The 22898-nt window shown below is 35.0% G+C and overlaps 1 protein-coding gene across 1 annotated transcript in view; it reads left to right on the forward strand.

Annotated features, from left to right (window-relative positions):
* Positions 1 to 6703: 6703 nt before the first annotated feature.
* The window catches only part of tyn (trynity), a 44460-nt gene continuing 28265 nt past the window's right edge, over positions 6704 to 22898 (forward strand). The window contains exons 1-2 of the mRNA XM_089234220.1: positions 6704 to 7076; positions 19985 to 20142. Coding sequence (XP_089090346.1) covers positions 20073 to 20142 — 70 coding nt within the window. The 5' untranslated portion in view covers positions 6704 to 7076; positions 19985 to 20072. The remainder of the gene's footprint in view (positions 7077 to 19984; positions 20143 to 22898) is intronic.

Genomic DNA, 22898 nt, shown 5'->3' on the forward strand with positions numbered 1-22898 from the left:
CAAAGGGGTACGGCAAACTGAAAAACATAAATTGCAATGCCACACAAATAATTGTTTAGATAAGGTGCCATTTGTGTAAGTTGACGATTCCTTTCGGAACCGGAATTATTGCTGATGATTAAATTATTCATCGCTGTTTGAAATGCCCCCCCCCCCCCGAACATTATCTACCTAGTTCGTTTCATGGCGTCGCTGACATACGTAACGTGGGAAGGAGAATGAACGCAAATCACGCTGCTTCTTTCTCAACGCTCAATTGAAATATAACAAGCGTTTATATAATTACTTGATATTTTTGAATCTCTACCGCTTTTCCGTTTTCTCGTCTTGTGTAAATCAATAATACACATGTGTAGAGCGCCAAAAACGTCTCGAATATAGCGTCAGGGGCCGTTCAAGTATTACGTAAGCAAATGTTTAGCCATTTTTGACCCCCCCCTTCCCCCACCTTGCCAGCAAAAGTCTGCAAAGCTCTGACGCCCTCCCCCACCCCTTGCCAGCAATATTTCGTCAGCACTGCCCCCTACCTCCTAACGCATATTGGTGGGATCAGAAACGTACGCGGGAGGGGCATAGGGGACTCGTTTTCCCCCCCCCCACCCCGACGATTTTTTTTTTTTTTCATATATGTTATTATATTCGATTTCTGTTAGTTTCAATGCTATTTGAAGGGCAAGAGTTCAAAATTTCTCTTGAAGAAATTCATTATGACCCAACCTCTAAGCCATATATGGCACGCCCTTGGCCCGGGGACCAAATGTGGCCCTGAAGGTTATCTGATGTGGCTTGCCCCCTCAAACCCAATTTTGTAAAAATGAAATAAGCGGCACATTTTTACAGATAGCTTAAATGACCCGTGGCACAATTCCAGAGCATTTAAGTGGCTCGTGGTACATTTTCAGATCACTGAAGTAGGCCCGTGGCACAATCGAAGATCACCTAAGTAACCCGCGACACAGTTCCAGAACACTTAAACGATCCGTGGCCACATTTAGAGATCCCTTGAGTGACATGTGGCACAGTTTTAGAGCACTTAAGGCGGCCCCAGTGCGGTTCTACATCACTCAAGTTACCCGCGGAACATTTCCAGATCACTTAATTGATTTGTAGTATAATTACGGATCACTTGAGTGGTGCGTGGCACAGTTCCAGAGCACTTGATGGATCCGTGAGACATTTACGCATCACCAAAATGGCTCTGTAGACGACTTATCAATGGGGAGAATGTTAGTTCAGGTGCCCAATAACTATCGAAAGGTTTTTTTTCGTTTTTGACGAGCCGAGTAATTCTTTGCCATCAAGAATATTTCATATTTTCATAAAGGGTGGTTGATGACGTAAGCATCATCCAAACCCCCCCCCCCCCCGTCATCAAAAGTCAGCAAATCGGAAACCCCCTCCCCATCGATGCTGACGTAATAATTGAATGACCCATCGTTGAAAAAGAGGAAAAGGATGTGCGTATGTGTTATTTGTAAGTTTTATTTACTAGTACGGTATATTTATTTCGAAAATAATGATGCAGTATGTATAACTTCACACTCTTTTCTTCTTGACTAATCTTGTATGTGCATCTATTACCGCCAAAGCCTAAAATCGGCCAATTTAGCCGGCCAATGTTCGAATTTCGGGCTTTGGTCAGTCAGCCTGCTTGTAAAGTGGCTACAAATCCCTGGCCACTGAAAAAGATTCGGGGTCATTTTTTATGTGATAATTATGGCCATTTATAATTATGGTTAGCTATGGCAACCCTAACGATCAAAGGAATCGATATATCGATACCTCAGGGGTGGGAAAAGATTATATCGATATTATAAGAATCTCCAGACTTTCGGCCAGTGTCCAAAATTCTGTTTAATTTCGGACATTGGACGGAACTGGCCGATTTCGAGATTTGGCTGCAACATATCCAAAGTTCAAACTTCCACCCCCCCTCTCCCCCCTTCTCCCCCCTTCTCCCCCCTTCCTCTCTTCCCCCCCCCCCCCAGTATTGACAAATTGACGTTGATTTTTGTTCCCCATTCGTATTCACAAATTTATACCGTATTCCAAATTTTTGCCCCCATTCGTATTGGCAAATCATTTTCATAGATTGTTTTTGTCCTCAACCCATTTCATGTCCATGAAAGTCCCAGGGCTTTCATGGTTGCCCCGGGCGAAGTGATTTTTCCACGGCCGTAGCCAGGAATTTATTTCTGGACGACGACTAGTATTTCGTTGGAGGGGACCAAAGTGATAGAACAATAGATAGATTTGAACACGTTATTCGGTAAAAAGCAGTAATTTTCTATCATTTGGTGGGGGACCTGGACCTTGTTTCTTCCCCATGCCGCAGCCTGTGATTTTTCTGAGGGCCCCTTACCTATCTAGAAATGCTTGTCTGCCAACCAATTTGAGCGTTCACTCCCGAAATTTTCAATCAGATCTAACTTTCATGACCCCCCTCCCCCTCCTCCCGAGTGGGGTCATACATTAAGACGGCATCGGATCCGTATTGGATCATTTAAAAGCACACACACACACAGCCGGGGACGAATTTACAGACCACTCCAGTGACTGACCCACGGTCCATTTCCAGATAACTTGACTGACTGCGGCACATTTCCAGATCACTTAAGCAGCCGGCGGAAAATTTACAGATGATCCGAATAAGATGCCATTAAGCATATTTCATACCAAACCCCCCTCCCCCGTTGTCATCAAAAGTCAGCAAATCGAAAACCCCCCCTACCCCCCATCGATGTTAACGTAATACTTGAATGATCCCTTTGAGCAAGGGTTCTCAAAACTTTTTCCGACCGCGGTGCCCCCCTTTCCCTGCTTATCTGCGAGTGAGTGCCGCCGTCTCCCCAGAGCTTTTTTTCAAATATTTTTTGTATTAAAACAATAAATATTTTGATCGTCGTTGGACAACGAGCTCCCCCCCCCCCCACGCACGTCTCTGATTCTACCAATATGCGTTATGAGGCAGGGGCACAACTGATGAAGAAATTTTGCTGATAAGGGGGGTGGAGGTCAGATTTTTTCTGACAAGGGAGGGGGGGGGGGTCAAAAGTGGCTAAAAATTTGCTGACGTAGTACTTGAACGGCCCCCTTAACCCTTCCGTAACGTATTTTACAGGTGCTCATAAATTTTTTTTAAATCTCATTGTATTATTAAACCACTTTACGATCACGGACGTCATATTGCGTCGAAACGCCAGTGGAATAAATTCAAACAAGTTCTCTGTGTTTTCTTTCCTCTTTCTTCAACATCGCAAAGCTTTATAGTAACCCTATCAACTGAAGATATTTTTTCTCCCCCCCCCTCCCCTTCCTTTCTTCCTATACTCCTGTTAACTGTTTTTTTTAGTTCAGTGACTGTGAGGAGTTAGAAATATAACTGTACAATGTGTATCATGAGTTCCGATACCTTTTATTCATAAAAGTACGTTCCATAGCACTGATACTTACAGTACGCTCCATAGATCTCGAGCAAGTCTTTCAGGCGAAAACTGGACAATCTGGGCAGCTAAAAGAAGTGACCAAGAACTGAAGGGAAATACATTTTTTTTATCTCAAACATTTTCTTCACTATAGGAAGGCTATTGCAAAATGAACTTCACAGTATATGGATCATAGCGAATACTACGGCCCAATTATATCAAGTACAGGAAATGTTTCCCAACAAGGGAGGGGTGAGAACACTTTCTTGCTTCTGATAAAGTTTTGCAGGCTGATAACGATAACTTACAGGGAAAAATGGAGAAATCTTAGCTTGGAAAAGAGCAAAAAAAAAAACCCCCCCCTTTTGACGGAATGAAAAAAAGATAACATAAACCGAAGTCCCGATAATTGCAAATGAATTTTTTCCATAATATGGTGTTGGGCCGTTCCATTCTTTGTGAAAGTGATAGCAGTACCCAAATGATAACAATATCAGTGATTTTAATAAGCGGCATTGACTGCACATATAACAGCGGAAAAGATCACGCAGGGTGAGGGTGAAAAAGGGACTCACACACACACACACACACACGAAAAAATAAAAAATCTCTTGCTACTTTATCTCTATTATTTTTCCGTTTTTTATATATTTTTTCCCTTCCTTTTTATAATGAGAGGTTAAATTAGAACGAGGTTACCAGATTTATCGCCGATTCGTCAAATACAGATAATTCAAATTTCTTGCTAAGAGCTTTGTACGTGAAATGATTAAACCGAAAGTGTTTTTTCTGCTTATTTTTATCTCATGCATGTTTTTATTTGTGGCCGCATAAAGATTTATTTTTCTGAAGAAATAGTAACCAGATACACATACATGCATGGTTTTCATAATCATAAATGTGTTCATATCCAAATGGAAAGTTTTCATGCAACAGGCACCTGATTTCGTCCGAGATGGAAGGTTTAATCAACATTTGAAAAAAAAATTATATATATATATATATATTTTTTTTTTTTCATTCTCATCTACCTAAAGCCGGGTTTTCCTAGGAGCAGGTTATCTTCATCATGTGCAGCGTGAAAACGCTGATTGGTTAAAAAAACCCTGATTTCAGGTTTTTAACCAATCTCCTCCTTCACGTTGCATACGGCGCAGAAATTCTACTCCTATAAGGAAAACCCCGACTTTAGTCAAATCGTCAATTTTGATTTTCGTAGCTTGTGCAGTACCGGTCTTTGCAAACATCAGACTTCGTATGAAATTCTAGATTTATATTCCTATTGGTGCTGACTTGATCCAGATTTTAAATTTAAAGGATTTCAGAATAGATGATTTAAAAAAAAAAATTCACAATTCATAAAACTGAGAAGCAATAAAACTGACAATTATTGAATGAAATTGATTTCAGAATTAATGAAAGAACGAAATTAGTAGGATCAGAATAATGAAAAAAAAAATGATTTAGAACTATCAAAAATTCAGAAGAAATAATTTCAGAAATAAATAATTAAGAAATAATATGAATAAGATAACCAAAGAAATAACTTAAGATCAGAACAATAGAAGAAGTTATTTAAGAATTAATGAGAAAGATGAGAAAAGTGGAAGAAATTATTTCAGAAAAAATTAAGATGAGAAAAAATGGAAGAAATGTTTTGAAATTAATGAAATATGAGAGAAATGGAAAAAAATATTTCAGAGTCAATCAAAGATCAAAAAAATGTAAGAAGTTATTTCTCGGAATTAATGGAAGATCAGAAAATGGAAACTTTTGTTTCATAATTGATGAAATATCTGAAAAATGGAAGAAATTATTTCAGAATTAATGGAAGATAAGAAAAAGGGAAGAAATCATTTCTCTGAATTAATGTGGGAGATCAGAAAATGGGGAAAAAAATTATTTCAGAATTGATGAAATACAGTGAAACCTCGTTAAGTCGTCACCCTAATAAGTCGTCACTCCGGTTAAGTCATCGTTTTCCTTCAGGCCTTTCCAACTTTCATAGACAACCCTCGTTTACTCGTCGTTAATTTCGTTAACTCGTCACTATGAAAAAGTTTGAGAGAGAGAGAGGAACAGATTATTTTTATGGCACCCACTAAAAAAAAAAGGGCTTGTTAACAGCATTGCTATATGGTTAAAAGTCACCATAAAAGCCTATGTACCAAAACGGGACAGTTTAAGTAACGAAAGTAACGTTAGGGACTGTTCGAGCTAGACTTCATTACTGCATGGAGCCTCACTAATTTAAGGCTACAAATTTAAGCAAAATATCTTTGTTGAAAAATTCTTTCCAAAGTTGAGGTCTTCTAATGTTTACTTTTCCCTGCCCCCCCCCCTCCCAAGTCAAATGCGGATACTGTGTTCGACATTACCTTGTATTTGTATTACGCACTACTGATGAAGAATTAAACACTGAAATTAAAATTAATATATAGTATTTATAAAATTAATGTTCAATAGTTCTGCTGTGAAGAAAAGCTGACTATTCTGACAGTTTCTCTGATTAGTCCAAAATAAAAATTACTAGTAGAAATCAAAGTGTACCAGTATATTTTAGTATAATAAGTTAAGTAATAAGTAATCAGAAAAGGTAAAAATTTTCTATCATTTTTCTTTTGCTATCTAAAAATTTTATTAATGTTGCAATTTCGATTCATATTCATAAAAAATGTTATATTAGTTTGAATTTATACGATTTTCACAATATTACACATTGAAACTGACGTCACTTCGCTTAAGCCGTCATAATTTTTCGATAACATGAGGTGACGACTTATCGAGATTTTACTGTATCTGAAAAATGGAAGAAATTGTTTCAGAATTTTGATGAAAAATATCCGAAAAATAAAAATTATTTCAGAGTTAATCAAAGATCAGAATAATTGAAGAAATTATTTCTCAGAATTAATGAAAGATGAGGAAAAATGAAAGAAACTATTTCAGAATTGACGGAAATGCATTTTGACATGTACCCCAATTGGCCCACCCATCAAAACACCACTTGTCAAAATTGCCCTAGTCCGAAAAAAAGGTGACACTGTTACAATAATTTATAAAACTTCCCTACTGGGGGAAGGGCAACGTGACAGCCCCATGCGCATTAAAGGGAGGGGGGGGGGAGAATAACAGCCGCAGTACACTTTGCAGACGATCCCCCCAAAGAAGGGATGGATCAAAGTCACACTTACCTTCGCGAAGGTAAAAAGAAGAGCCTCCCAGTCATTTCATGCACTGCTAATTCTCCAAAACTCGAGCTCTATATAAAAAGCAGACGAGAAGAGAGAGAAGAAGGTTCATCTCATCAGTGTGTTGTTGTATGTGAGTGTCTTCTGGTTTTTTGTCCTTTTTTTTCCACTTCCGCCACGAGCAGAAGAAGCATCGGTCGTGGCCGTCCGCCCGTTCCCTTCCTTTTAACAAAGTCAAGGTTGCCGAACACTCGTTATTATTATTGTTATTGAGGAGAGAGAGAGATACCGTTGCGCTGAAGACTCTTTTACAGGGAAGTATTTTAGACAGAATTGGAAACATTTCGATTTTTGTTGGTGCCGCGTGAGGATTTCGCTGTTGGAAAAATTCTGAAGATCATTCGCTATTACGAACACGAATCAATTTTATTGCTTGAAAGGAATTCTTTGGTTTCAATTGGTAAGTTTATTTGGATAAATTTTTGTTACGAGGAATAAATACAAAATTAATCTTTAAAACAGCTGATTTGTGATAAATTTAGGAAATGATAACTTTTTGGATAAATTTACGGAGTAAATGGAAAAATTAATTTCTTGGATAAATTTTCAGGGTAAATTGAAAATTAATTTTTGAATTATGGGTAATAAATACGGAGACTAATTTTTTCCATAAATTTTTGGTATATGGAATAGATAGAAAGAATACTAGCTTTTGAATAATTGAAATAAATTTGTGGAAGAATAATGTATTTTTGGATAAATTTTCGGCTTATGGAGTGAATACAAAAGTAACTTTTGAAATTAAGGTATTAATGATAAAAATTTAGAAAAAAAAGTTGGATAAAATTGATTTCTAAAAACAGTATTTGCGCGATAAATTTAGGAAATAATGTTTTTTTTGGTAAGTTTTCCGTATTGGAAAAGATAGGAAATTATTTTTGGAATAATAGATAAATTTAGAAAATATAATAATTTTTTTTAATGAATTATTATTGTATGGAGTAGATGGAAAATTTAATTTGAATAATCGATAAATTAAGAAAATTGTAGTTTTTTGGAAAATTTTCGGCATATGTATATGGAGTGAATACAAAATTACTTTTTAAAAATTGAGTATTGGCGGAAAATTTAGAAAAAGAAATTGTGGATAAATTTTCGGTATATGGAAAAAAAAAATTAAATGTAGAAAAGAATAATTTCTTTGATAAATTTTCGTTTAATGGAATAAATAGGAAATTAATTTCTGAGTAACAAATAAATTGAGAAAATATATATTTTTAAAAATGATTAAATTTAAGTGACAAACTTGAAGTGCAAAAAATATTTTTGGGGTAAATTTTCGTTGCATGGAATGAATACAAAACCAATTTTTAAAAACGGATTATTAGCGATAAATTTATATATATATTATAATAATATTATTACAATATTATTATTTTGATTAATTTCCTATTAGTATATAGGAAATTAATTTTTTTGCAAACAGAGTACTAGCGGTTATAAAATTATAATAAATTTTCGGCTAAAACTAATTTTTCAAAAACTTGATATGTACGATAAATTTAGTGAATAGTAATTTTTTTGACGACTTTTCTATGTATATGGAGAGGATAGAAAATTAATTCTTGAAAACAATGTATATTAGCGATAAATTTATGAAAGAATAATATATATAAATTGGCCTCCAAGTGGAGAACAGTGATAAACAACTTCAAAATGTCCTTATGATGCTATAGGGTCAGTTTCGCTCGATTGTCACCATTATAACGGCTACTACAGGAGAACATTTGTTTTTCCACTCCCAAAAATTTACTTAGACAAGTTTCCAAAAATTGTTTATTAACTGTTGAAAATATCCCAATAATTTGAAATTAAGCACAATATGTACAGTATACATTATGTACATTGTAATTAGTATTGTATTTTATTGTGCTGTTTTCATTTTCAGCTACCGACTCTCTCCAGTTATATGAAACGCTATTTTCTCATGAGATGTGTATCGGGTAATATGTAATACTATAAGTATTATCTTTGTTGGGCTAGAATATCTCTTCAAGAGGGAAAGCTTAGTAAGATAGAAGAGGGAATGTCTAGAAATAATGTGTCCTATTCTTTGTGGGGCCATCTTGACTGCTTTGGAGCAGAATAGATTTCATTTGTGACTCTTGTAAATAGACTATGACGCCACTATGCATCATCAACTACAAAATACAAACGATGAAATTTTTCATTTTCATAGACTCATTAAATCTGGTTTCTTATCAATTCGAATAAGTTTTCTTCATTTTGAACCCCCCCTATTCCATATTGCCCCAGAAAAATTATTTTTTTAAATAGTTTTCAAATTTTCAGCATATTAAGAAGATCCGAAATTAGTTCTGAAAAATAAAGTATTAGTGGAAAATTAAAAATAGCAATAATTAGTATAGATGCATAAAAATGGATTCATATTCTTAAGTGAATGAAAATATTAAACTAAATTTTTCATATTTTAATCATTTATTTTTTGAAGATATATTTAATCATCAGCAGAAACGCATACATTTAAATGAGTATATTCAATACATTGGACGTACCTTATTTAAACGTTAAGAAAAATGTAAGAAACTGATATACAAAAGGAAAAACAATTAATAAATTCAGCAATAAAAGAAAGTCCGATTACAAATCGTTTAACGAAATGTAAAGTTTTAAATAAATTTTACGGTACAGTATTTAAGAAATGGAAGCAAATCAATATTTATGTACTCATATTTGATTGAGAAAATAAAAATGTTTGAACTATAAAATATTGATATCATTTTAAAAATGTTTATAGTAAGACTATGAAACATAAATGTGAGTATTTAGATGACAAATAGCGTAATTTAGGTAATTTTTTAAATAAATAACACATACCGTATTCATTTTTCCGTAAGATAAGTGGATCGATTTTCAATATATTCCAGAAAAGACGAATGTTTTAATAAAAAAATATATAAAAATAAAATTAACATTCGATGAGAATGTCGTTTATAAAGTGCGCATTGTATTATAATGAATAAATTCATGTTATTTTATTAATCGGACGATAAATTATATTCGGATATGGAGTTTAAACTGGATCCGTGAAATTTGCTCCGTATTCCCGATAGTTTATGCCGAGTGAATTCGTTTTTGTAAGACAGATTCGTTAATTGTAAGATATGCAGATATGCACTTTTCAAGATATGTAGTTATAATCGTCAACATTTCTACTTTTCTTTTGAGATTTGTGAGTACACCTGCATATTCTAAAAAGTAAACATTTTTTCTCAGCTTATCTGTATATTTTTTACGTAGTTGCCATTTCTACATTGCTTGAAAATGAATCAATCGTAATTAAATTTTTTTTCTTCGTTCAAACTTCCTTCTTTACTGACTTGAATCTACAGTATTATATATACAAATAAAGGCCACAACAGGCAAAATTCCCAACGAGGTGGCTGAGAAAAAGATGCCCATAGCAAATATCGATGTCATATATTCCTAAAATACAGCAACCCAATTAAAAATGTAATTATGAAAACTAAAGACTACATATGCATGATAAAATATTATAGAATGCCCAAAGAATGCCCATAAATATATATATTTATGGTTGTCTAAGTATGGATAGCTTCTCGATTTACCCAAAAAAGTCAATCGTATTTCTTTTTAAACGTGATATACGTGCATTGATGTGGGTAATCAAGCAAATAAAAACAAAAAAATGTAGAATTTTCACTTTATAAGATACGCGTAACTTTTAGTTATAAAACATACCGTTTCACTGGTTACATGATTATGTAAGAAATGAAAACAAACCATGAAGTATTAAGTTTATGATTTATTGTTATATAAGATATACAGCTAATTTTCATGTTAACAACATATAAAGTTAATTTTCATTTACAGCTTTTTCATGTAATACATTAATTTTATGATACATGAAAAATAAATTACTATATGACTTATTTCCATATTTAAAAAAAAAGCATGTTGTTTAATATTCCATTGAGAACATATACGTCTGCGTTCTACATAAAGTGAACATTTATACATATCTTGCAAATTCAATTTCCATGTACAGTAGAAATTGATTAATTTGAATTTTGGATAATTCCTTGAGTTTTCTATCTAATTCAATGTTAAATTTCTTGTTAAATTCGAACTTTTTTCGAATGTTTCGGATAATTCGAAGTTGGGGAAAATAATTATGATTTTTGTATGAGCAAATTTAGTTTGAAAAAATTCCACAAGAGTTAGACTTTGCTTTTCTTGACCAAGTTGTTATAAATCAAAGCAAAATTTGGGGGAAAAAAGTCTCGTATAACGGATGATCGTGAACTGTTTCCGTAAATCAGGCTTTGAGCATGGTCAAGAAATCCTGCAGTGATGTTGATTGCAGAACAGTGGAATCATGTAGCTGTTAAGATAAATTATTATAATTATAAGTTATTTTAACATTTGGGAAACAGTTTCGTAACTGATGATAAAATTTAAATGATTAATAATTGTTATCCTATGTTGTTCCATCGTTTATTGCATATATACAAATACAAATACAACGCCACAACAGGCAAATTGCCCAACGAGGTGGCTGACTTAAGAACATCATGGATCCCCGAGCCCCTACCTACTACTGCTACACCACACATGCACCCCCCCCGCGGAACCCCCCAACGAATCGGTACATTCGGGAATGTGCGTGTACGTGTAGTGCAACCTGACGTAAAGTTTGTTTCTGTGTAATGCTTGTTATGTGTAGTGCTGTCATCTGCCCCCAGTTTTACTAACTATGAGTGAAGTGTTATGGTTGAATGATTTTACCGTTGTAGGACTGTTGCTCTCTGTGGCGAGACTTTTTAACGGGGAGATCGGCTCGCATTTGCGCCTTGAAGTTGGGAACCACAGAAAACCAACTTCAGCCGACCACCACTGTGGGGTTCGAACCCGGATCCTCGCATCACGAGTCCGGCACTATAACCACTCGACCACCACAGCGGCTATTTATTGTTATCCAGTTGATTAAATTTCAATTTGTAGTCATGGACTTCGAATTAACCAAGTTCGACTGTATATCTTAAAAATTGAATCGAAATTTTTATTCATTAAACATATCTTAGAAATTTAATTTCTCATCATGTCTTACAAATTTCATTTCCCCACGTATCTTAAGTTGCTCTAATAGTGATATCATTGAGAATAGTATTAAACCATTGATTTATTTAATAATTTATATCAAATTTTTTACGCATGTTCTTGATTGCATGTGCTATCCTACGTTGGTAAAATGTTTTATGTATCTTGTTACTGAATTTTTTGTAAATTTAAAAAAAAATGCATTAAAAACAGCTTGCACGCATGATAAAATACCATGACACCATTGCAATTAAATAAAAATTGATTCATAATAAAGGGAGCTATTGAGTTCATGAAATGAAGTAAAAGAATGGGATTTCATTGACTCAATCTTGTTTGAAACTAAATTTTAAATTTAAAAAATTTTAATTTTAAAATTTAATTTTAAATAAGGTTGAGTCAATGAAATTCCAAACTTTTGCTTCATTTCAGGAACTGAACAGTTTTCTTTATATTGAATCAATTTTTATTCAATTACAATAATGTCATGGTATTTTATCATGCGTGCAAACTGTTTCTGATCCATTTTTTTTTAATTCACAAGAAATTAGGTATATCCAAGGTATGTAAAACTTTTTACCAGCATAAGATAGCACATACAACCAAGAACATGTGTAAAAAATTTGAAATAAATCAATGGTTAGATACTAATTTCAATGATATCTATTAGAGCATAGTGTATGTTTCAATGTTAAAGATATCAAGTCCCCCCCCCCTTAAAAATTGAATTTCCATAGATATTTTAAAACTTAAAAATATAAGGTTCTTCTTGAAAAATAACACTATAAATAATATTCATTTCTCCAAATCTACTATAAACTTGTTGTCACTGCCAATTAGTCGAGGATTCTTCATTTTCATTATGATTTGGCTCGTCGGATACCAAATTTCATCGGCTGGGTCAGACCATGAGGAAAATTTGCCAACTTTCTTCATGGCCCTTACACGCGCCTCCCCAATATGATCATAATTGGCGAGCATCTGCTTGTTTCTTGCGCACGAAGAGCCTCTTCAACTGTTTCATTTGAGTCATTGTGGTAGGGTCGACCACCCAGCTTCCACACGTAGTTGCGAACCACTGCTAGAACAATAAAAAGTAACAAACTAGTGGAAAAAAGTCAATGATGAAAAAACAGGTGGCACAAAGTCATCACCTGAATCCCCATTTTTATGTTTATGCGTCATATTTCTGCCGAAAAATGCAGTATTTTTACAATTCAGATAGGTATTTCTAATCGTAAGTAACTTCTACATAGAAATATTAACTAACCTAGTTTCCACGAAACATACACTTCCTGCAGCAGGAGAGGTTTACACGCACTTGAAAAATTTCGTGTAAATCACAATATTATCTAAAAAATTCTACAGACAACAGCTGACAGGAGATGATGGAATAAATGCTGTAGGTGAATCAGAATCACCTACAGCTCCTGAATCGGCATGAAAAATCTTGAAACCGATAGTTCATCCATACGCTCCCAGGAAGTGTTTGCATCCTAAAATGCGTGAATGACACATAGTCGGAACCTTAGCACAAAGTCACCCCAGTTTACGGTATATACATATAAAGAATTAATGCCTATAAAATGAACTTTGGGTCTGTTTTTACGACATTTCGTGAAGTCGTAATCAATTCTCTTATTTATTTAAAATGTTTGAATTCGTTTTGAGCACATTTCAGAAGTTGGTATTTTTTTTCAAAGGCATTTCAATATCCTCAATGTATCTTTGCAGGTATTTGAGACTACAAATCTGTTTTCATATTTTCTCACTCCGAATCTGTTTTCAAATTTTAGCATTCAGAATTGGTTTTCGGATTTTTACAGTCTGAATTCATTTCAAATTTTGCCATTCCGAATATGTTTTCAAATACTGTGCTCCAAATGTCTTTACATTCTACTATTCCGCAATGTCTTTACATTCTACTATTCCGCAATGTCTTTACATTCTACTATTCCGCAGTGTCTTTACATTCTGCTATTCCGCAATGTCTTTACATTCTACTATTCCGCAATGTCTTTACATTCTACTATTCCGCAATGTCTTTACATTCTACTATTCCGCAATGTCTTTACATTCTATTATTCCGCAATGTCTTTACATTCTATTATTCCGCAATGTCTTTACATTCTACTATTCCGCAATGTCTTTACATTCTATTATTCCGCAATGTCTTTACATTCTACTATTCCGTAATGTCTTCAAATTTTAGCCTTCCGAATCTGTTTCGAAATTTTAGTGATCTTTTTTTAAATTCTAGCATCTAAAATTGGTTTCCAGATTTTAGCACTCAGAATTTAATCTGTTGTTTGAAATAGAATTCAACACCAAAAATATACATATCAGCACTGAAAATATGTCTCCCTGTGTGATTTTCACTCTCAAAATCACTCTGTCTGTGATTTTAACACTACGCATCTGTCTCCGGCTTAAAAATCTGAATTTATCTTTGAGATATTTTAACAATCACAGCGTTTGTCTTTGAGACGTTTCAACACTTGAAATCTGTCTTCAAAAGCAGCTGCACGAATTTGTCTTTTATCTGTCATTAAAAATTCGGATTCATCTCTTTAACCCTTCATCTACCACATTCTGAAAAATGAAAAAAAAATTTCATATGTAAATTTTTTTTGTAGGTCATTTTAGTTCAAATTAAAGCCTGAAAAAAAAATAATAAAAAAATTATTTAGTACACAAAACGAATTAATTAACATTGTACTTAGCCTATGTACTAGCCTATGTTGAATAATACAGTTGGATGAATATTAATTTACCACAAAGAAAACAATAATTTGTTTTCTACATTTGCTAGGGAACATTTTGTGGAAAGCAATGTCTTACTGCATTACACTAAAGTGTAATGAAATGAACATTTTTACAGGGAGGTGAAACATCTAACTGAAATTTTTTATTAATTAAAATATTAAAAAAATCTAGTTACCCTACATTTGTGCTGTCATCTGGTAATCGTAAAGTAGTTATACAGCCTTTATATATATTTGCAGTTTTTATGCAGCCTTTATATAACTTTATAGTGTAATCTGTAATCCGGGCCTAACACAATCTTGTACAAAAATTCACCATTTTTCTTTCAGAAGAGAGCGGTGAGACACAATATAGAGTGGTCCAGAAGTCTGAACCTGTTTAAAAAAAATATTTTAAAAACAGCCATTAAAAATGCAGACAAATGTGTTGAAGCATTTGAAAGAGAAGGTTTCAAAGTTTTCCATTCAAATAACAAAGCAAGAAATGCAATATAGGCTTGGCATCCTCGGTGGTTGACATCCTCCGCGTCACTAACGGTGGCATGTAGACATTTTGTAATAGGAAGAAAAAAGTAACTTTGAAACCTTCTCTTTCAAATGCTTTAAGCCTTTTGTCGTTATCTTCAACAGCTTTTTCTACTTTTTTTTTTCAAAACAGGCCCTGACTTCTGTACCACTTCATACATACATGCCAAATGCTCACCAACGTAAAGGGAACGGTGTCATCAATCGTCGTGACGACACTTGATGATTGAGGCTTGAAGATGAATCACAAGAAATTAATGCGGAATCTTCTCAAAAAATCACGGTATCAATTTAGAGATAAAGACAGGCGGACATTGCCCTCGTAAAGGAATAACCCAGCCATAGGTTGTGCAAAATAATTACATTGGTGAATCATTTTGTGCTCTGTTCTTTCCGGAAACGAAAATAATTATCTCATATTGAAGCGTTATAAGAATCCGAACCGTTCAATCGTAGATGCGCGATCATCAATTTTGCTGTCACATCGAAAGAAATTCAATCATCGAGATCACGATTGAGTCGTTTCAGTCAACAAAATAAAATGCCATTACAAATAACACTCTTTTTCAGGTTTCAGACAGATGGCAACGGTCTCTGTTCAATTGATACGCTGCGATGTCCATGATCATCGCTATTTGGAATGCTCTTGATGGAGGAGGATGGTGCGCGGCCTCAAAGGATTGTTGATTATACCCTTCACGCGACGACGACGAGAGGGTTGGTTGGCTGACACAAAGAGCCTACCTTCAATGCCTACCTAGTTCACAAAAAAAAAACAACTCTTCCTCTATTGTTATAAACCTCTTCAACCCATTTCCCTTGTTGATGGTCGCAATGGGTCATCGAGTGTTACCCCGCATGCATTGTTAACAGTGTGGAAAAAGAAATTGTCTGACGGTTGTCTTGTAGCGCTGTCATTCATCTTGCATACTTCTTCAATATGGAATATGATAGGGAAAGAAAAGAAATTCAAGGGTAAGAAAGAATAAGGAAGGAACAAAACGGAATGAATTCTCCAGCGAAAGAAAGAAAAAAATTAGAATGAAATTGACAGAAATTTCGATGATAATATACCGAATCATCTGATCATTATCGTGATATATCAACGTGATTTTGTTATTATTTCTCGTATGGTCACGTGACATCTTACTCTCACTGCGTCCATTATAGACGTTGATTCTATACAAAAAAATTTTCGTGATCTTACCTCATCCAAATTTTACGCTTCGGTGCTAAGAATTTCGGAAAATTCTATACATGTATTTTTAATATCAATACATATTCAATGATTTTGCAACGACCACGATTGGTGAAATTGTCGTTATTTTTTGTCGTTTCTTGTCTGATTCAGGGAATGTTTTCATTGACGTTCTAGTGGAACCAGATAAAATAATTTGTTTTCATGTTTTCAGGACGTATCATGCGGGAAAAATCTTGAAGAAATAAAACAAATTTTCTAGATAGCGCTCTTGGCTTCGTTTTTGAAACGTTCTGAAGCGGCAAAATCGTTCTAGAAGTCTTAACCCTATAGGTTTGTTTTCTGTCTGTATGATTTGGTTTCGATTTCGAAAACCTGGAGATGACTTTGATCCATTTTCAGAAGTTATTAAATTTTAATATTTTACTTTAAAAAAAAGAAAAGCAAAAAGTGCTTAGGTCTGCCAGTGGGCTCTTAAGGGTCATTGACCCCTTGTAGATTCTTAACAAGATGGCAAACATGGTTGAAAAACAATCAATTCATCAATTTTACGGAGAGTGCTTAATATTGTTCCGAAAGGGGGGGGGGTTAGTGGCTTTAACTTTAATGGCAAAATAAGTATGTAGAAAACATATATTCAAATTATGAACCCTTGACTTATATAGTACATACTTTAGTTTCGTTTTCAAACAGTGCTTTTGCTTTGGTTTTGTTGGCAAACGTGGTTGTACTTTGGTACGCGTTCTTGAAAGTGCCTGCATGTTCGTTACGTTTTTAAAAGCCATCTTTGTAAATCATTTTTTGAAAATACTAAAGTTTTCAATATATTTTCAAAAAACTTTATAATTTAGTTTCATTTTTGAAAGTGCTTATACTTTGGTTTCGTTTTCGAAAGTTTCTTAATTCCCCTGAATTCATTTTCAAAAGCCGTTATGGAAAATACTTTCTTTAAGTTCTTGGTTTCGTTTTTACAAATGTTCCCAACACCCTTGATTCGTTTTGAAAAAGCCCTGTCACCAGGGTTTGATTTCTGTATGGACAAGTAGGACATCTGCCCAGGGCTCAATGATTTTGGGGCACCAAAATTTAAATAACATTCATTCACCGACTGGTGGAACATCTTTGGCCCTAGTCGTAAGTGCTCATTTAACTCCTGCTTTGCCCAGGAACCCCTTATGTCAAAGTCGGGCCAGTGTGTCGCTCTAGATTCATTTCAAGAGTCCAATAGTTTTCAGAAGTCTCCACACTATGGATTCACATTGGAATACTCTAATACAGTGAAACCTCTGTTTTGCAGGCACCGGCGGGACAAAAAAAATCCTTAAAAGAGGGGTGACCGTAAAAAGGGGGGGGGGTATCTATTGGAGCTTTTTTTTTTAAAAAAAACCAATTTTTATTTTGCTGTAAAAGAGGAGTGACCGCATCTGCGAGGTGACCAGTAATCGCAGCATTGAGGTGACCACGCATCATTCTATTGCTTCGGAGTCCAACTCCACAATATCAAACTTTCTGTACTCGTCGTCGCAATGTTACGATATTCGAATCGAATGACTTTGAAACAAAGAAACAGGCTTTTCACAAAGTATCTTTTTGGACATCGCATCATTCTTTCAGACGTTGTAGCATAGCAATGCAAAAGATGTTTCAGATTACACTTGATATTTGTCACCAACGTTACACAGAATTTCAAAATTATAATAATGAACAGAATATGTCGATATTCTCAACGTTATGATTCTATATACTGGTCCTGTTTTAACAATCTTATCTTATCCCGAAGATACGAATTTGTTATTGAAAGTTTCATAATGCTCCGTTTTACATGCTTAAGGAAAAAAGCCCAAATATTTTTTAAATGTACTGACATTAAGTTGGTCTTTGGGATATTTTGTAACAAATTTACCTTTCTTACGATATAGCTGTCTGATATTTTTTGTTTTTTTTCGCTTAAAAATGTTCTAAGAACTGAAACTTGTCTTTGAAACGCCATGAAGCTCTTAGTTTTACTTGGAGGAATAAGAAAATATGCCCCAAACGTAGCTCAGACCATTTTCTATAAGATATTGTAGTATGTAAAAGTTTTTATATCAGTCATTTTAAATCGGATTTGTAACCATAATATACTTTACATCTTTGAATTTGTAATTACACGCGGCAAAATCTCACAATTTATTTAATTCGACCATGCTATCAAGGAACACTCTGTTAGTTTGCCATCATCACCACGAACATTAGTTTCTTCTTCACATTAATTTATCAGACAAACAACGAAGTAATAAAAACCGCATCCATTTACCAGACGAATGCTGGCAACCCTTTTCCAATACGCTTATTCCAACTTTTATTTCCCGTTCTACTGCAAATGCTCCTAACGTGCAATGCTTTGCTCTGTTTCTTTTGTCACTAAAACGCTGTTTCTACGACGATTTTACGATGCCTAGAAAGAGTTTAAAAAAAACGTGATTCTCACGACATTTTCTTTCTTTGCTTTTAAGACTTCAGTGAGACTCAGGCATTCGGAACAAGAAATGCGACGAGGGAAGTGAGGAATCTTCAGCTCGTGGCCATTTCCCAACGCTTTGAAGTGAAAAAAAATAAATATAAATGAAAAACCGAGTCGTGCGCGATAATCAATCCGAACGAACTCCCATAATAAGTGCTGTAATCTTTCGCTCGTGTCAAGAAGAACGTATTTAGCGTAGCGAACGATACAAATTGGACAAGGGTGGCTTTTAGCCTTCCACCGGGGCTATACAGTAAGGACCCTTCCATTCCGTTGAAGTCGCGCTTGTGACCTTGGCTCAGTGGGTGTGGTCTCGGGGCTGCTGTGTGACGTCACGTCCCTGATACTTTTTTTTTCAGCAGACGACATCAGCAAACAAAACGTGCTGTATTGACGTAACTTGGTTTAAATTTCAGTTGCTCATTGTTTTTTTACTGTTTCAAGTGAGGGATTTTTAGTTATAGCGTCACTGGTAGGAGCATGTGATATTTTTATAATCTGTAAGCTAGGAAATGGATAAAATCCAAGAAATGCTTGATGATTTATAATGTCTTTTGACATTAGCATTCAAAATAATAATAACTTGAAACATTGCATATATTCGGAATATTTTTTAATATTTGTTTCCTATGTTTTATGTTGCAGTTGTTTTGGTAATAACGAAGTCTTTGTCTCCAAGGCTTCTAAAAGCTACACCTAATTCAAATTAAAACAAAAATATAATTTAAAAATTATGAGAAAGTTCAAAAGATAATTGAAATTATCTGTCTCGAGTTGACTTTCGATAAACCACGTACGTGATTCAACTAGAATAGCTGGAGCAAAATAATCTTAGTGGAAGTTAACCTCGTAAGCAAATGCAAAATTTCTGATTTTAAATGTTTAAATGGTTGTATGAAGCAAGCCAATAAAATATTAATGACAATAATCGAAAAGATAATTTTGCAAATAATTCAGTAAAATGGGCAGTACAGCGATTGCCAACTATTGTAATTAACAAGGTAGCAAAGCGGTCGAACCGCACTCGGTTCTGTCAGGGCATTGACGTCACGCATGACGTCAGTGGTACCCACTCCGACAAGTCATGAAGCAGCTCTCATCATATAGCCCTAGTCTTCCACTCAATTTTCGAATATCCACCTTGCCTTGTAAACTTAATTAACATTGACTTTACACAAATGCACGTTGCAATCAATGATTCATAAATTAATTGTGTATTTCATTGTCTCTTCTAGGTCTGATTGTTATCGGTTTCGAAAGCAAGAATATCCGTCTTAGAGGAGAATCTGTCGGAAATATCAATACACCGAATATCAACCAAAGATGACTCTAAAACTGAATAATTTGTTGTGTATCGTGTTTACCATAGCTACAGCCGTAACATGCGCTCATGGTACGTAGTTCATTGTTTGTAGTCATTATTATAATGTGATTATTGGAGTTAATTTTTCAGCAGACAAATTTATCGCCGCTATGCGGTCGTGTAGGCATGGTGATGGACTCGGGTTCGATTCCCACATGCGTCACAGTGGAGATCGACTGAAATGTTCAATCAGTAAACTTCATTCACAATTTGAAATTTGGATGGCAGCACTAGATACGCACTCAGGTAGTTAGGGTACACACACACTTCCCGCACAACTTACTCGGTAGTAAATCACCCATGTGCTCGGTTTGAAAGAAAGAAAGATAAATTGTAAGCTTTTCTTCCAAGAATTTTACCTTGTTTCGAGAGCCATGTTGCATAGTTTTCAGTTCAGTTCAGAATTTTCAACGGGGAGGGGGGGGGGGGGGTTCCTCTTTATTTTTGTGAGGACCATGTTTGTATCTCTATGCTTCTTTTTGACACAAGAAACAAACTCACCCAGATAAAAATTTTACTTTATCAACAGAAGTCAAGGATATTAATCGAAAATGAAACATTGTCATTCTCATCAAAAAAAAAAAAAAAAAAAAAAAAAAAAAACATAAATAACTAATAATAATACGGTATGCATCGAGTGACCAGACGTCCCGGTTCGAAGGACTAGACCGCATGTCCAGATGATTTTTGAGTCGTCCTTGAAAAACATATTGTATTACTGGCCCTAAACAGGCGATATTTGGTGAAAACGGGTGACACTGTATTTGGCGGAAATTTGTTGGTTGTCCCAATCTCGTCTTACTGAAATCTAGTCGTCTTCGGCAGGGCCTGTTCCACGTAAGTTCAGGGCCCTGGGCAAGCACGCCTTTTGGGGGCCCTTAGAGGCTGAGGCTTGCGCAGGGGTAGTGGGGCATAGAAGGCCTTCCCCTTCTCAAGATGATCGAAAAATAAAAACATTTGCATTTACTTTGTTAATACTTTATTTAAATGTAATATAAAATTTATTTTGTTATACTTTATGATTTATTAAAAATAAAATATCGAAAGCAGATGCCAATTTCGGCGTCCGAATGGGCACCGAAAACTTTTCGTCGTTCATTTTGGTTCGAACAACCCCAACATCAGGATGCAACTAGGATCACCGATCTGGGTATTCTTGATATAGGATATAGACTTGGTTGAGAGGGTGCAGAGAAGAGCTACGCGCGTGCTCTGGTTGTTACACAAGGCTTGAGCCATGCAGAAAGACTTGATTTCTTGAATATGTTTACATTGGAAGAACGCACGTGTCCGAGAGATATGATCGAAGTGTTCAAAATTTTCAACAGGATAGACCATTGAAAATTAATACGCCGTCAATCGACTGCTTTGCAAAGGGGATACCAATATCGATTGGTAAGGGACAATTCAAGGTTGCAGTGTCGAATGGAGTTTTTCTCTAAAAAGGTTGTTATTAAATGGAATAGCTTACCCCCCTCCACCCGGGGGTAGTAAATTGTAAAACATCTGGCACGTTTAAAAATAAATACGTATATATGGTTTATACGTATATATATATATCATCTATATATGGTTTTTAGTGTTTATAATTGCACTCTTAAATGGGTTGCTGTATTTTAGACATCCATATTTGTTACGGGCATCTTTTTCTCAGCCACCTCGCTGGGCATTTAGCCTGTTGTGGCCCTCTGTGACGTCCCAGACGGCTTTTATTCGATAATAAACATTTAATTAGTTTTCGATTAATAAAAAGGTTCCGTTTTTTTCCCTCCGTTGCTTCAATCAACTATTATACCACGTGTGTAATGTAGAACAATACATTTAATATAACTGAAGCTTGGGGCCATTGCTCTTATTGCGAGAGGCATGAAGTGGAGGAGAAAAATAAATATACCAAATGCAAGCAAATAACCGTAACCAGTTACGAACCGTCACCCGATGATATTTCTCGCTCGCAGTCGTTCGTTCTCCGTATCGTACGAGGTTTTGTTCAATTTAAAACCATTCCGGCATCACTGGATTAGTTATGCGTTATTATGCACGCACACGATCGGTCTGCTACCGGTGGTAACAGTAGTTAGTCGTTGTTATCTCCCTCTTTTTCTTTTCTTTTTTTTATTCTTCCTTGTTATGTATTTGGAAAAGAAGAAAAGAAATTCTCATTTGTTCGAAGTGTGGTTTTTTTCTTATATGTATTGTTAAGCTTTTTTTTCATTTTTCATTGTTTTTTTACAGCTCTTTTTATTTTATACATAAAGTCATAGGTGGGTGACTCTTTATCTCCCTCTCAATTCATACATTGCGTCATATATTTGTACTTCCGAACCGTATTGTTGAAGAGCCAACCCAACCAAAAGACGTTAAGTAATTGTTAGAATATGCACAATAAAGTATTGTTTCACGATGATTTGTTAACACCACTCCGTACATCTCGCTTCATCCATAAATTTTGACGGACGAATTTTTACGAATGTGGCTTTTTTTTTTGGTTTCCCGTGGCGTCAAGCTTTTCCCCCTTCACTTTCATCCACGCGTTTTTTTAAAAAGAAACAGAACATCCTGCAACTTATTTCAATTGAATAGAAACATCTAAATAAAAACGGATTATTACATGAATATTTTCGTGCAAATTGACGTCATTTATATAGAAAAGTCGCTGTCGTAGAGCCGATAACAGCTGGCATACATTTTATTTGCTTCTCTTTTTAGTATGACACCACAATTTCCCGATGGGATTAAGTGTTATGCATGACGAAACTAAAGGAGCTTGATGTCTTGGACTTGGC

Source organism: Pholcus phalangioides, unplaced genomic scaffold (assembly GCF_987345545.1).
Source record: "Pholcus phalangioides strain wild (caught in Gottingen) unplaced genomic scaffold, Ppha-v1.0 ptg000008l_1, whole genome shotgun sequence".
Classification (NCBI taxonomy): domain Eukaryota; kingdom Metazoa; phylum Arthropoda; class Arachnida; order Araneae; family Pholcidae; genus Pholcus; species Pholcus phalangioides.